General features: G+C 38.6%; 1 protein-coding gene across 1 annotated transcript in view; it reads left to right on the forward strand.

The window, feature by feature from the left end:
• Positions 1 to 14,698, forward strand: part of LAMA3 (laminin subunit alpha 3) — a 106,654-nt gene that overhangs the window by 9,681 nt on the left and 82,275 nt on the right. Inside the window, exons 3-10 of the mRNA XM_061360505.1 lie at positions 1,952 to 2,069; positions 2,689 to 2,807; positions 4,217 to 4,387; positions 5,976 to 6,073; positions 7,497 to 7,612; positions 11,396 to 11,514; positions 12,985 to 13,075; positions 14,093 to 14,224. Coding sequence (XP_061216489.1) covers positions 1,952 to 2,069; positions 2,689 to 2,807; positions 4,217 to 4,387; positions 5,976 to 6,073; positions 7,497 to 7,612; positions 11,396 to 11,514; positions 12,985 to 13,075; positions 14,093 to 14,224 — 964 coding nt within the window. The remainder of the gene's footprint in view (positions 1 to 1,951; positions 2,070 to 2,688; positions 2,808 to 4,216; positions 4,388 to 5,975; positions 6,074 to 7,496; positions 7,613 to 11,395; positions 11,515 to 12,984; positions 13,076 to 14,092; positions 14,225 to 14,698) is intronic.

The following is a 14,698-nucleotide window of genomic DNA, read 5'->3' on the forward strand; positions in this document are numbered from 1 at the left end:
AGCAGGTTTTACAGTAATACTCTCCCAGGTATTTTTCTGAACTCTGTCTTCAGAAGAAGATGAAGTTTCAGGATAGCATGATAGTCTATGATGAAAATGAAATATCTAACTGTTGCACTTCAAAAAGCGTTGGTTTGTGGGTTTTTTATTGTGCTTTTATGGCAATAATATAGTGCTGAAAGATTCAGGCTCAGTGAAGCCTTGTGCACTTATATGTTGAATAGCTTTTATGTAGTGATATTAATAGTCACTGTTGTAAATTAAAGGGTTACAATGGAATGTAATGTCCAAATGAGTACTTTTATTGGAGAGGGGAGGAGGGAAACTCAACCATAAATTTAACATAAATGTATTTGCCTTCAGCCAGGAGAGGTTTGGATTGGATATTAGGAGAAATTTCTTTAAAGAGAGAGTAATGAGATATTGAGCAGGCTTCCTAGGAAACTGATGGAATCACCATTCCTGTAAGTGTTCAAAAACTGTGCAGATGAGGACCTTAGTGACATGGTTTATTGGTGGTCTTGGTAGTCCTGGGGTAATGGTTGGACTTGATGACCTTAAAGGTCTTTTTCTTCTATGATTCTATGCCTTCATTTTGACCACTTTTTTCTTTAGATTCTTACCTAAAGCATATAATCCAGGCTAACACTGTTGTCAGTAAGCTTGCCTCATATTCTTTCAGCAGTGTGGAAGCACTGTGGAAGTATAATTCACTGCTACTATTTTGCTCATGCTCATGAGAAGGTATCACCTGTTATGAGAAACTGGACAAAACTGGCCATGTCAGCACTTTGAGTAGCATCTGTGTAAAAGAATATAATAACTGCATGACAAGCTGAAGCAGATGTCATCTGCTTTTTTGGAGAGTAGGTAGGAGGTCATTGTTGTAGTGATTCCACAACGTCACTATAGGCAGTGGGGCCCTGAAGAAGGCAAAGCCTCTTCTGTATGCTTCCTTTGTTTCCTTTGGATATTTCTAAACCATTTGTCTTGTTTAAATCTGTATCAGCCAACACACAGAGTGTTATCCATGCTTGTTAACATATACGTAAGGATGGGATTCCCAAAAACCTTAAAACATAGGGGAAGCAAGATTATTAATGGATAGTTGCCTGCCCACTGCAAGGTTTGAACTGGGCAATACACCTTGAAAAATTCAGCTGGCCAAGAGCAAGAACATAAAGCAGTCTTTAGGATTTCAGAACTACTATGCTTTCCTGGGAGGATACCAGTCTTCACACTGAATGCCACACTGGATGGCATATAATGTCTGTATGGCCAATATCCCTGCTCTGACACTTGCCAGTCAAATAGAGGAAGTCACTTAGACAAAAAGTATCAGAAAGTCAGTAAAAACTAATCTTGCCACAGCCCCCAAAGTATTCATTTATTTCTGACAATCAATGTAAAGACTTTCCATTGGTAATTCAGGTGCATTACTCCACCTGTGCAGTCACTGTGCATAGTTCTGGGCTCTGACCTGCTTCTGTCAGCAGGATGTCTGCCACTTACTTTACGTGATACTATTGTGTGGTAAGTTATTTTTCCATGTGCAGATACTGTCTGTCCATTTAGGTAGCTAATTTAGTATCACAAGAGGTGAACTCAGTGCAGCAGTCAGGCTGTGTTGAATTGGCAGGGTAAATTCCAGCTACGGTACCCTTAACACACCCAAACAGTCAATCATGTGCAAAACAGAGCTGTTCTGAAATGAAAGGGATGGCTTTTAACACAGTGTTATTGCAGCTTTCTTAATGTATTGGAACATGTTGCCAGATGAGGTAGCCAGCTGAGAATCTGGCCTATTATTTTAATGGGAATGAAACTGCAGAGGATAACCTTCTCACTGTACACTAAAGAAAATGTATTTATTTGCCTTAGTTTTAGTATTCTGGTACTTTTGTAGAGTTCAAAAAGCTGCTGATAAGATCTGTGTATATTCTGTTACCAGCTCTTCCATGTTGCCTATGTCCTTATCAAGTTTGCAAATTCTCCTCGTCCAGATCTCTGGATCTTAGAAAGATCAGTGGACTTTGGAAGAACTTTCACTCCTTGGCAATATTTTGCTCGTGAGTATCAATGCTTGTGTCACTGCTCTTTTGTGGACAGGTTTATTTAATCATTCACCCAGAAGCAGCAAAATCGGACCTTGGGCTTGCTAAAGTTTTCAGCTGCAGTGAAGACATGAATGTCAAATACATTTCTGTTGTCTTAGTTGTCCACAGTGAATTAGTGACAAGAATATAACTAAAATTGAATATGATATTTTGAAAGTAACTCAGACCATGAATATTTTTCAGTCTGTTAGGAATTCTTTTGTTTTGTTTGTCTTGGGTTTTGGCTATGTCAGAACCTCAGTACATTCATCCCATGGGACCCTTGAGTTCCTTGCAAAAATCAAAGTGAATTACAAATGCAAAATCTTGGAATACATCCTATCGCTTCTTTTTTGTGATGATATGAGAAATACTGTGCCATATCTTGTCAGGCACCACTGAATTGCTTAGGATGAGAAATTCTTTGGTTTTAGGAATTTCCATTTTTCTGTGCTGAGCAACACAATCACTGTTACTATTCAGTTACGGGGGAGAATTTGCCTCAATACACAGGGGATACTTCATTATTTTTAAATTCAAACAATAGTGTTTATTTTCACATGTAAATATAATTTTGTTCTCGCTTGACCAGACTCCAAAGCAGATTGCTTGCAGCACTTTGGAAAGGAAGCCAATCTTCCGGCAAGGAGGGACAGCGACGTCCTTTGCACCACAGAGTACTCTCGCATTCTGCCTCTCGAAAACGGAGAGGTAAGTGCTTTTAGGAAAGCAAGGTGTAATGTTGGAAGCAAACAGCATCAGTTTTAGCAGTTTGCTGTTTTAATAAAAACCTAAACTAGAAGGAATGTTTCAGCTAAGACAGCTTGAATCTACAGTAATGGGTCCATAACCAAGCACTGAAGTAGCTGGTGAGATATTTGGAGGGTGAGCTGGCTCCTCCTAACTTACACCATTCCCTGTGGTAGTAGGTGTTGCTCAGAGTCGCCTGTATTGATTTTTATCATGATTTACACACCTCACTTTAGCCATACGCGTTTGAAGGTGCTGACCACATTTTCTGAATGTTTGCCATGTACATAGCAGAACTTACTGCATCACAATTGCTCATGGAAATAAAGACTGTAGAAACAGGTAATTGCCATTCGAGAATAAATAGCTATTTAAGAAAAATAATTATAAAATGCTACATGTTTATAATATAATGGACATTTGGAAAATGTTCTGATTTTAGCTTGCTATGCAGAACTGTGGCTTGTATTATTTAAATGAATTTTAAACTCCTGGCTATGGCTCCTGCTGACATTCTCCTTTTATGCTGACGTAGTTAGAATCTAGATCTGAGCTCCTCAGGAGTTATCCAGATTTTTGAGCTTATAGGATTGGGACTGTAGTTGCCTTTTAAAGTAGAATTTGTTATTAAAATATCTGTAAAATCTTCCTAATAAAATATTGTAAAGAGTAATTTCCGTAGAAGGACACTGCTGTTGCCAATGAAAGTCTCTATCTCAGTCCTGTACATGCATACTGGATTGTTGATTACACAGAGGTTCATGATTGCTAGGTTGCCTGCATCTGTTTCTTTAAAAAATAAAAAAGTCCTGGTGCCCTTGTTTTGAGAGTCAGATAAACCTCCTTCCACGTGAGGGGATTTTCTAAAGCAACACGGTGTACTTTCTCCCAGAAGACCATTAATACGCTCCCAGGCACTGGACCTGGTAACAATAATATTTTCCAGGAACGTTTGTGCCTTAACCCAAAAATAAATGTGCTTTGGGAAACAGCCAAAACCTGATGTTTTTACTCAGGCAAAACTCCCATTGACACTATTCACTGTTAATATAACTGCTTGCGACTATTCCTATTGTTTTTTTCCTATTAAACCGTGTACTTTTTGTGTGTTATACTTGTTTTCAAAACAGATAAAGGCACTTATTTTTTTTCTGATGTGCCATATGGGTGATGAGAATTCAGGAGGGTCCAAGACTAACATCACTATTTTTCCCAGTGTCCTGGCTTCAGTATGAAATGTGTAGTTGTTACTGTAAATAAGTTCAGGAACAGTAGTAAGGTTTTGGATTCTTTTATTGATTTTGCTCTGTGCTGCTGCTGACGCTTGCAGTCAATACATTTTAACAAAAATATACTTACTTCTGTGTTAGATTGTAGTATCTTTGGTAAATGGCCGCCCCGGAGCAAAAAACTTCACTTATTCCCCTAGTCTTCGAGAATTCACAAAAGCAACAAACATCCGCCTTCATTTCCTCAGAACAAATACACTTCTTGGACACTTGATATCGAAAGCACAACGAGACCCCACTGTAACCCGTAGAGTAAGTATTGTTTCTCTGAAATACACTCAACAGTCATGTTCAACAGGTTTAGAGACAAAAAAAATGACCTGAATGTTTTAAATGTGCAACATCCTAACAATCGAAATTCGCAGTGACCCACCTTTAAATCCTCATATTTTCTCCAGGTTGGTTTGAGACAAGAAGGTAAGTGGGTCAGCACAGATTTGTGAGGGGGAAGTAATGATTAATGATTTTGTAACAGACAGTCTTCTTTCGCTCTTTTTGGATATGAAAGGAAGTTGGGTGTATTATGGGACCTATAAGGAGCCAAAGTGGAAATCTTTTAAGCTATCTTATGCAGAACTGAGGAACTAAATCTCTTCAGCATTATTTGACACTACTTTCCTTTGTTTATTCAAAGAAAAACTTTCAAGAAGCAGTACCTGAGTTTCCAAAGGAGCAGGAATAAAAGGATGTCCTCAAAAGCTGCTGTCTTTCCACAAATCTTGCAAGATGCCTAGGTGTTTTCAGTGGATTTAGGGCTGTGCAAGAGCTTGAAAGCCAAAGTCCCACTCCCATTCACTGGAGAAATTCAAGGAAACTCAGCTTCCTCAAGGGAACGCTGCATAGAAATTCATATACTTGGAGAGATTGCAGACTTTATATTGTATTGTTATTTTTAACCTTTTCATTTAAAATGAAGATTCAGTAACAATTGGAGGAAACCCTGGGGTGAGGCACTGCACAAATGTGTGTGAGGGTTTCAGTATCAAAAACCATAAAGCTATTCCAGTTACTTGTTAACACTCCCATTAAGTACCTTTATTGCCTTAAGTAAATTTTAAGATGCTGCTCACAGGCAGATGTAAATGCAGTATTTAGTTTACTTGGCAAGCAGCACAGCTTTAGCGTGAGGAGCTTCTGATGTTATCAGTCATGAAATGTAGGATAGCTGAACAAAATGTCAAGTGTTTTATCAAATTGTTACAAGAAAGTGCAAGGTTTCATTGTAGAGACCTTCCAAGTCCTGGAAATAATAAATATTCTTAAGGAGAATCTTTGTGTTAAATTTACTGTAGAAACTTGTGAAAACCAGTTCTGTTCGGCTATCCCCCTCTTCCAAGGGGAAGCCTATCTTCCCCTGTTACAGGTTTGAGATCCTGACACACTGAATTACATAGATTATGTTTTATGTCTACACTGTGGCAATGTAGTTTATTAATCCCTTTGGCCTATTGCTAATTTGACCAGTGACAGTACAATTACTTTTAGTAGTAAAGTGTAGCAATGCAAAGCTATATGAAACTATAAACTGTGTTGTGAAGACTGTTATACCAAAATCCACTGTCAAATAGGTTGTCAAGAGTCACAGTGATCATTTCTACCTGTGGTGAAAACACTGAGAACTTTTACTTTTTACTGTGCATACCATTTTCATACCGTAAATATATTAGAATAATGTGTTTTCATTATACACACATTATATACACATTGTGAAGTTCCCCAGTGAATCTTCCCATGCCTTTAAAATTGTGATAAGCAAGATTTGACAATCTGATGTTGATATTTCTGACATAATGTGAGTAAGCAAAAAGACTTATACGTACTCCTTGTGCTTGTTCCATAGTATTACTACAGTATAAAGGACATCAGTATTGGTGGTCGATGTGTTTGCCATGGCCATGCTGAAGTGTGTAATGCAAAGAGTGCTGAAAACCAATACCAGTAAGTAAAGTGAGCAAAGTATGAATTTAATATGAGAAAAACAATGCATGAATGTTTTCGCATGATCTTCTCTATCATAGGATTATATAGTCTTACAGGGATTTTTCACTATATTTTAAAAAATCTAGACTCTAGTATTGATTGACAAGAAAATACATCAAGAGCAACTGTACATGAAATATAATAATAAAAAGTCTTAGTTTTTTTCTTTTAAATTTACATAAGAGTTTGGCAGATTGAATAACTTCTTAGAAACCTTTAATCCTTTTTGGAAAACATGGCTTGGTAGCACCTTCCAGCAGTAGGAATTAGAAGCTCAGTTCAAGCACAAAGTTAGTGAGCTTCCTCGAGATACTCAGCATGATTAAAATACTGAGCTCAGCCAAGATCCAATGGCTCTTGAGCGTTACTACAAAAAATAAAACCAAACTGAATGAACTATTCCCTTTCTCTGTGAAGTTTATGATTCCATATTGTTGTCACAAGGAGTTAGATCAGTCTTCTTGTCTCATCTGCTACAGGGAAGTGACTGTGAATAATCAGGCTGTCTAAAACATATTTTAAATATCCATGATGGCATTGAAACAAGCTTTTATCAGGGTGATGCCATATTTTCAGTTGTGTTTTAATGAAGACTAAGTGGGGAGATCGGTGCCTCTTTTCTAGATGTCTGTGCTACAGAAAATAAAGTACAAAAAGTGTGAAATCTAAGGGAATAGGATGGTTATACTCAAAAATTTTATTGCACCATGGTCATTAGACTACACAGATAAGAGAGGAATGCTGGAAAAAGCCTCTCCAGTCTCAAGTTCTTCGTTCCTCCTGGGATTCAGTTACTATACATGATAGTAAGCCCTAGACTATAATGAGAGACTGCCCTTTAAGTAGGCTATTCAGCTAAATTAAAAAAAACAAGCAACAAACCAAAACCCTACATTTTGTTGATGATTAGTGTGCTCTGTTTTAAAAATAACAATGTGAAGTTATGATCTTGGTTTATTAAAAGCACTAATAAATTTTTTGTAAAGGAAGCATACTGAAAAATGATGAAAACATGCATATAAAGGTGATATTTTGATTTACTCTAGGTCAAAGCTTGAGCCTGAAAATGAATTTTAAAAAGGATACATCCTAAACTGCTATATATCACCTTGATTTAATATGCTAGAATGAAGTTTCATAATCCAGTCTACTGAATGTTCTATAAATGTTCTTCATAAGTAATCTGTGCTGATAAACTCATAATCACATGGTTAAAGTAATAAATCATGAAGAATTTGATGAAAATTCCAAAATATTCTGGTATTACTGAGCTTATGCCCTGTCCCTTTCACACTCTGTGTAAATCTTGGACTATGATAAAATTAAGAAAAAATTAAAAAAAATACAATTTCAGTAGAATAAGAGCCTTTCCTTTCTATAGGTTTCAGTGTGAATGTCAGCATAACACTTGTGGGGAAACCTGTGATCACTGCTGCCCTGGATATAACCAGAAACAGTGGCAACCTGCAACATCTGGGAGCACAAACATATGTGAACGTGAGTAGCCTAAAAGATAGTGGGTTAAAAGAGACATTGACAACAGGGTATGAATCAGCTGTAGCACATGTGTTCATGGAACATAATTAGCACATTGCTTGTTTTAACATCTTTTCTTTACTGAGAAAATCCTTTCCATATAGCAATAAGGAATATATGATGCAGTGAACATTACTTATGTTCTTCAATCCTATTAAATGGTGAAAATAGTAATCTGTGTGAGAATATTACATAATAAAATTTGAAGCCTTCCTGCAGTACATAGAGTCAGCATCTCTCCCCAGTCATAGCTGTCTGCTGACAGATTGTGTGGATCCCCCCAGCAGAGCAGAGACCGTAGGCATCTTATACAACTTCAAAATTTGCCTCCCCGTCACCCAGCCTCTTGGTGTTCAGATTGCAGAGATGCTCAAGGCTGCCACTGCATACAGGTGCTTGAGCTGCCCTGCCTTCTGCTGATGGCTGCCCCTTGGTGACCAAGGGGCACAAAGGTGTTCGTGTTGGAGAATTCTGGCAATTCCACACTTGCACTGTTTCCCATGCTTGTAGTTGGGAGTTTGGAGTGCTTTAGACCCTCGGACTGAGTAGTCAAGCTGGTGAAGCCTATTGATGGTTCTCCCACTTCCTCCATATTTCATGCTTCTGTTAAAGAAAACAGTGCATGGACCCTCTTTTGGTGGAGGGGTACCTACTGTTACACATGGGTGTTCTGCATTCTTCTGGCCAGAAACCAGTAAGTGTGATATAGACAGTGTTGCCATCTCTGTGTACATCTCATTCTTAACAAATATGTTGGCAGCCTGCACTTTCCTTTGTGTCTGGCCTAATTTATTTTCCTTGTCTGCCTTTCCTGAGAGTAGTGTAGCCAGTGGGTACAAACCGCAAATAAGGTTCCGAGAGGAACCTTATTTGAAAGCCGAAGAGATGCACCTATATAATTAGTTCAAGGAGTAAAGAGATGGCTTGTTTAATAAAACTGCAGTACTAAAACACTGGGTGTTGGCGGGGGCAGGGGCGGTGATTAAAATGTTCAATAGGAGATAGGCACGCTGGGACACATCTTTTGGACAAGATTGAAACCTCATCTAAATTCTCCTCTTTGAAATGAAAACATTTTCTGCCAAGAAAGAGATAGACAAAGAGCATAAATAATGTCATGTTTTTAAAAGAATGAGTTTATAGAGGATCATCGACAAGATTTTGAGCCAAAATGACTTCGCTTCTAACTACCTCTGAAAAAATACCCTTTTTAGTACGGATTGCTCCTAGCAGTTTGAGGTGATTTGTTGAGAGCATTGGCCAGGTGCAGACCTCTTTTCCTGGCAGCCAGTAGTGAAGGAATTAAAGTAACCTTCTTAAGCTTCCCAGAAGCCTGAGGTCCCTTGAGAGAAACTGATTGAAAAAGGTTGGTGGGAGCTTGTAGGGATAAGCCCAACATTTTGCTATGAGTTACCCAGTACAGAATGGATCAGCAAGTGGCCCAAAGTGATGAGAAGATGCTTGATGAGGTAGGAGGGGTTTTTATTCCCCTGTGAAAGTAAATGCTAGTACTGTAATCAGAGCAAATAATTTCCTGTCACTGTTCGAAGGCATATTTGTGAGCTCACACACCGTTTGGCCCTAGAGGCAAGGAGCTTTTATTTTTTTAATTTACCTTGTAAGTATATATATTTTTTGTTAATGTTCTCATCTATTTGTGCAATGTTTTGTTTTCTTGAAGAAATCTATGAATAAAAACCCCAAAGATCTTCTTCATGGGCTATCACAACCTGGCCAGGGAATCCACTCTCAACCAGTGTTGCTCCTCTCAGCAGACGATAAGGGAACCTGATGGCAGGCTACCACCTCAGCTGTGTTGTTGGTAGTTTCTAGGAAAAGGTTTCCTTGTCCAAAAGCTGTTCAGATATAAAGATGTAGAGGAGATACAGAGAATGATCCAGTTTCACTTCTCTTGCCTGTTTGATCATGTAGCAAGGCATGGAGAATCAGTTGTCCCTGAGTCATGCTCCCAGTTGTGCCAAGTACTTGGAAGGATTACCTCCCATACACTTCCCTTCTGTGAAGAAAGTAGGGCCAGGGCCCTTCTTTTTTGAGGTGCTTTCAGGAACCCATTACCTTCCAGAGTATCTTCTTCCCTGGTCCAGATGAAGAGAGGATTTCCTTAAACATGAAGACATAGCTTTATGAAGTCAAAACTTCAGTAATTTCCTGGGAAGGTTGCCCTGGAGCAATGGAACAATTGAAAGCTCACTTAGCACCCAGATGCCTGGGGAAGCCTTTCTTGCTTCCTGCATTCTTTCAAAAAAAACAGTAAAAATTCCTCTTGTTCTTTTCCAGCAAGGAAATAAGATCAGATCATTAAAAAAAAAAAATAAAAAAAGATGTAGGATGAGTTTATGGCAAAACCATGGCCCTGCCCTTTGATTTATTCTGTTTGCTTGCTCTTATGGTTGATTCCTACTCAGAATTATATTATAGCTCTGGAAGGTTTCAGTGAAGACAGGCAGATTTTTACATGACCAATGGGAAGAGATTAGTTTTAACTAAGGTGAGATACACATAACTGATCTATAGAAAATTACAGAAGTTGTTTTCTGGGTAAATCCATCACCCTTTACTAGAACTGTATTTGTGGGAACCAGTTGAAGTGTGGAGCTATATTTCAGGTTAATTCTCTTCCGTGAGCAAGGCATGAACATTGGGCTGGCTCTGGGGTTTATGTTGCTATGTCTTTTTGCCAAAGCTAAAACAGAGTATGAGGCCACTGGTGGATATAACAGTATGTATTTATTTCAGATGTTTTCCATGGATGAAGTTGCGAGGCTGAGGCATATGTGTGACTGATGTGTCTGCAAGCAAAGCCTCACAGTTACCTCTTAATCTCTTTTGAGCACTGCAATACTAACCTCTGTTAGAAAGAGTTGTAAGTAGAGCAGAATGTGTATGATGTAGAGACGGATTCAGAGCCACTGTGAATTCAGCTGTTACCTTTATTTGGCTTAATAGAAGGGGAAAGTAAAGGAAAAGAGCTGACCACAAACCACCCAAAGTAAAAATTACCACAGCTGAGATTATGAACAACCATATACAGGGGAAATGAGTTATCTCAATCACCTAATTTTATCCTTTCCTAGGTTATAAAAATATATTGTTATTGGTGGTGGTATCATTGCTCTTCATACCATACGTCTTTAAACCATGCATCTTTTTGAATCCACAATTCTCAGGAAGTAAAATGTACTTAAAACTTCTTCATTCAGAAGACAACAGTTGTGCTAACATATAGCCAGGCTTGCTGGTGTATCTGTATCTGTGGCTGAGTATAAGAGTTCTTTAGTGTTGTATTGTTCAAATGTTTACAGCTTATCTATAATTGTTTATTTAAGTCATGCTTTAGAGCACAAAGCTTCAGCCAGGAATAGTTTTTAGGCATGTAAAAATAGAATAAGCATCTGAACATGGTTTTGATCATTTTTAAAAACTGCTGAGACCATTCTTCTGGAGCTTCCTGGTTCACATTTATCTGTAAACATAGTTGTGAGATGGTACAACTGTTGCCTCCTCTGATAAGCCTACCAGCATATGTTCTCTTTGTGTCTTCATGATCTAACCATGTTTCTGGTATGAAAGTCCAGTTTTTGATAGGTAAATATGTGCATTTGAACATACTCCAGCATACCGGAGTGTATGTATACATAAAAAAAATCTAAGCTTTTTAACCTCTGCTGCATAACTGAATTCCAGCATTATAAAGAAAGCTGACTCAGATTAATCCTTTTTCAGCGTGCAATTGCCATGGACATGCCACTGATTGTTACTATGATGCTAGTGTTGCTCAGCGTCGAGAAAGCTTAAACATCCAAGGGCATTATGAAGGAGGAGGAGTCTGCATTAACTGCCAGGTAATAAGGTCATTTTGGTCACTTTAAATAGATGACGTTTAAATAAGGGCTACTGAAGAGGGACTGTGTCCACACCAATTGTTTGGAGTCTGACCAGTCTGGGTAGTTCCATTTCTCTGGTGGTGTTACATGTATTCAAAGCAGGGAAAAAGTGTTTGAAAATAATTTACATTATACAACATTGCTTGTTGATGTATAAAAGACATATAAACTGTATTTATGCTCAGTCTTGTGTGACTGAAACAAAGTCACACGATACAATAATTAAATCAACTACAAAAATTCCCTTTACTGTGATTACAAACTCTGACATTTCCCTGAGTAACCGAAGGAAGTAAAACTTACCAAATAAAATCCCAGTTTCAGGCCATATGGTTCCTTACTGCAGCAAAACAGAGGGGTCTCCCTGATTAGCAGAACTAAAGGAGGGCATAGGCGATACGAAGAAGGAACTTACAGGTATCGAAAAAGCCCAGAATCATGGAAAGGACCGCTGGAAATTGTGTGAATTAGTGGTCCACTCAAACCAAGGCTTGATGCAAAGTTATATCAGATTGCACTGATCTAGTGTCAGCCTTTCCCAGCAGTAGCTCATATCTGAAGCTGCTGGAGGAGGCTCCCAGCAAAACTGGAAGCAGAACCCAAATCTGCTGCATGAACTGAGAGCGACAGCCATCAATGGCAGCCCCAGCAGCATCCTGGCTGCTCATAAACTACCCACTAGTCCCTCCATCAAATGATGGGTCCCTCCACAGCCTTCAATTGCAACACTCCCTAAGGAGGAGCTAAACAGCAAGTGGGAGCTCGGAGAAGCCACTTTGGTTCACTCCAGGGCAAAGCTCCTTCCTCCAGTTCTCTGCTCATGAGGGCTTGCCAGGATGCCTCATGACAGTGATTTACTCTATTGGTGCATGCCATTGCAGCTGCACACTCCTGCTGCCCCACTGCAGGGGATAGCTTTGCTGCACAAGTTGAAATACACTCAGGACTGTGTTTACTGTGGAGTTGCATATTTTTGCTGTAGTTCAAATTGCTTACTTTTTTTCCTTATTTTAGACATAAGGTATTCAAAAAAGTAAGATATAGTACAAGGAAAAAATCATGCTGCAGTTGCCTGGATGATATGTATGTTATGATAAGAGAGTAGCATAAAAAGTGGTCTTGTGATAGGGAAAAGAGATTTTTTCCCCTAGATATTTTTTTAAATAGCTCTTTTTTATAATGCTTCAAAGATAAAATTCAGCTGTCTTGTGTAAGAACACCATGATTCATAAATCTATAGAGAAGAGGCAGTTAAATAACACCAAATGATGAATGCTGTCTTTCTTGCAGCCGTATTCAATTTTCTTTTTTCCTGTGCTGATGCTTTCTTAGCTGTATATAGAAAAAGTGAAAAGGATGTTATTGTTTCTTAATTCTTCCAAGTTCCCTTTTTTAGCTCATATTCTCCTTTTGTTTTATTTCACATAGCATAACACAGCTGGTATTAACTGTGAAAAGTGTGCAAAAGGTTATTATCGTCCTTATGGTGTTCCAGTGACAGCTACTGATGGCTGCATTTGTGAGTCCTTCTCTATTCAGTATCTTCTCATGGTTACAGCTTGGGGGTTTTTTTTGGCTATAATCTAGGCATGGGATGCATTTTTTTTGAGAGGAAAAATTAAAAAGTGGCCAAAAGATGTTGGAGAACAACTGCAAATGACTTTCTGTGTTGCTTTAGACACTTTTAATGATATTCTTCACAACTTATGTGCCATATGAACCTAAAATTTCAGACCAGAAGCAGGACAGTAGAAGGAAGCCAGAAAGGGCTGCTGAGGAGATAGGATCATGTAAGCCTGGGGTACTGCTATATACACCACAGCAAGAAGGCATAACCTCTAGGAAGACACTCTCATCTCCTGCCTTCACCACCTTGCTTCTCTTAGCTCTCTGATGTACATGTGAAGTATGCTTTGGCTCTTGGTCACTTGAAAAGTTTATTCTATATCGCAAAAGGTCACAAGGATCAGGAATCCTATTTTATGCAGTGCTGAACCTAATGACTAATACATGATGCAATAGGATAATTACTAATACATTCAAAAAAGAACTGAGCATAGTTAAGAGATTAGGGCTGAATTACAAGCAGGCTGAAGGGGCTTTGTGACAGGTAGGACGAAGCTATGGTTTATTGTGTTTGGGTTCTGAAATGAATGGGAAGTCAACAGAGCTGTGGCGTGCTGTCATGATGTTGCACGTGGTGTGTAAGGGAAGGCAGATGGAGCACGGGGCTTTACCTAGACCATAGAGAGAGATGATCAGACCCCACAGAAGAGATAGTTGCTGCAGTTCTGTGGAGTAATAACATGCAGCTTTCTGAATTAAAAAAAACTTAATCACTCTAAGAGAATAACTTCTAAGGTGTATCACAAGGATTGATTGGTGATATAAAGTACTTGGAAAATAGGTAATGGCATGCAGATGTTTATTCTTTAAATAGTGAGGCATTCACAACTGCAAATTTACCATTGTGCACTGCTGTAAAAGGCAAATTAATTGTTTTGTAAAGAGTGCCTAATTGCTGATACTTACTTAGCTTGCAGTTGTAACTCAGAGCATTCAGAAGGCTGTGAGGAAGGGTCTGGCCGCTGCTTCTGTAAGCAGAACTTCCAGGGAGAAAACTGTGAACACTGTGCTGATGGATTCTATGGTTATCCGTTTTGTGTCCGTAAGTGTACAAATAAAAATGCCTTTTTTCCTGTATTTTACACCTGCATTGAAGAATTAACAGTTTTCATTACACTCTACTTCGTTAAAACATCTGGCACTTTAGCGTTGCATATTTACCTGTTCTGATAAATCAGCTGTCCTAATACTGAAGAGAGTCTGTTTTATTTTACAAAATGATGATTTCTTGACAAATAGACTGTGCTGCATTCTCACAATTCTGAGTTCATTTAAGACATCACCATCAAGGGTACAGCCTGTCTCTCAATAAGTCATGAACTCCAGTCCTAAAGCCCTGGACAAACTGTTTAAACATGTCTTCAGGTCTTTAGGTATAAAGACCACTTGGACTGGGATGTGAAACATGCTTTCCAAATGGTGTCTAGCCTTTCATACTATTGTTTCAAGAAGGAATGTTTGTACTTGAGCTGAAAATCAGAAGCAAAATGTTTCTTATTCTGCTCCTAACCAAAAG

Source organism: Neopsephotus bourkii, unplaced genomic scaffold (genome assembly GCF_033783945.1).
Source record: "Neopsephotus bourkii isolate Nb327-2 ecotype Australia unplaced genomic scaffold, CSIRO-AGI_Nbou_v1 NB_1027, whole genome shotgun sequence".
In the NCBI taxonomy this organism is placed as follows: domain Eukaryota; kingdom Metazoa; phylum Chordata; class Aves; order Psittaciformes; family Psittacidae; genus Neopsephotus; species Neopsephotus bourkii.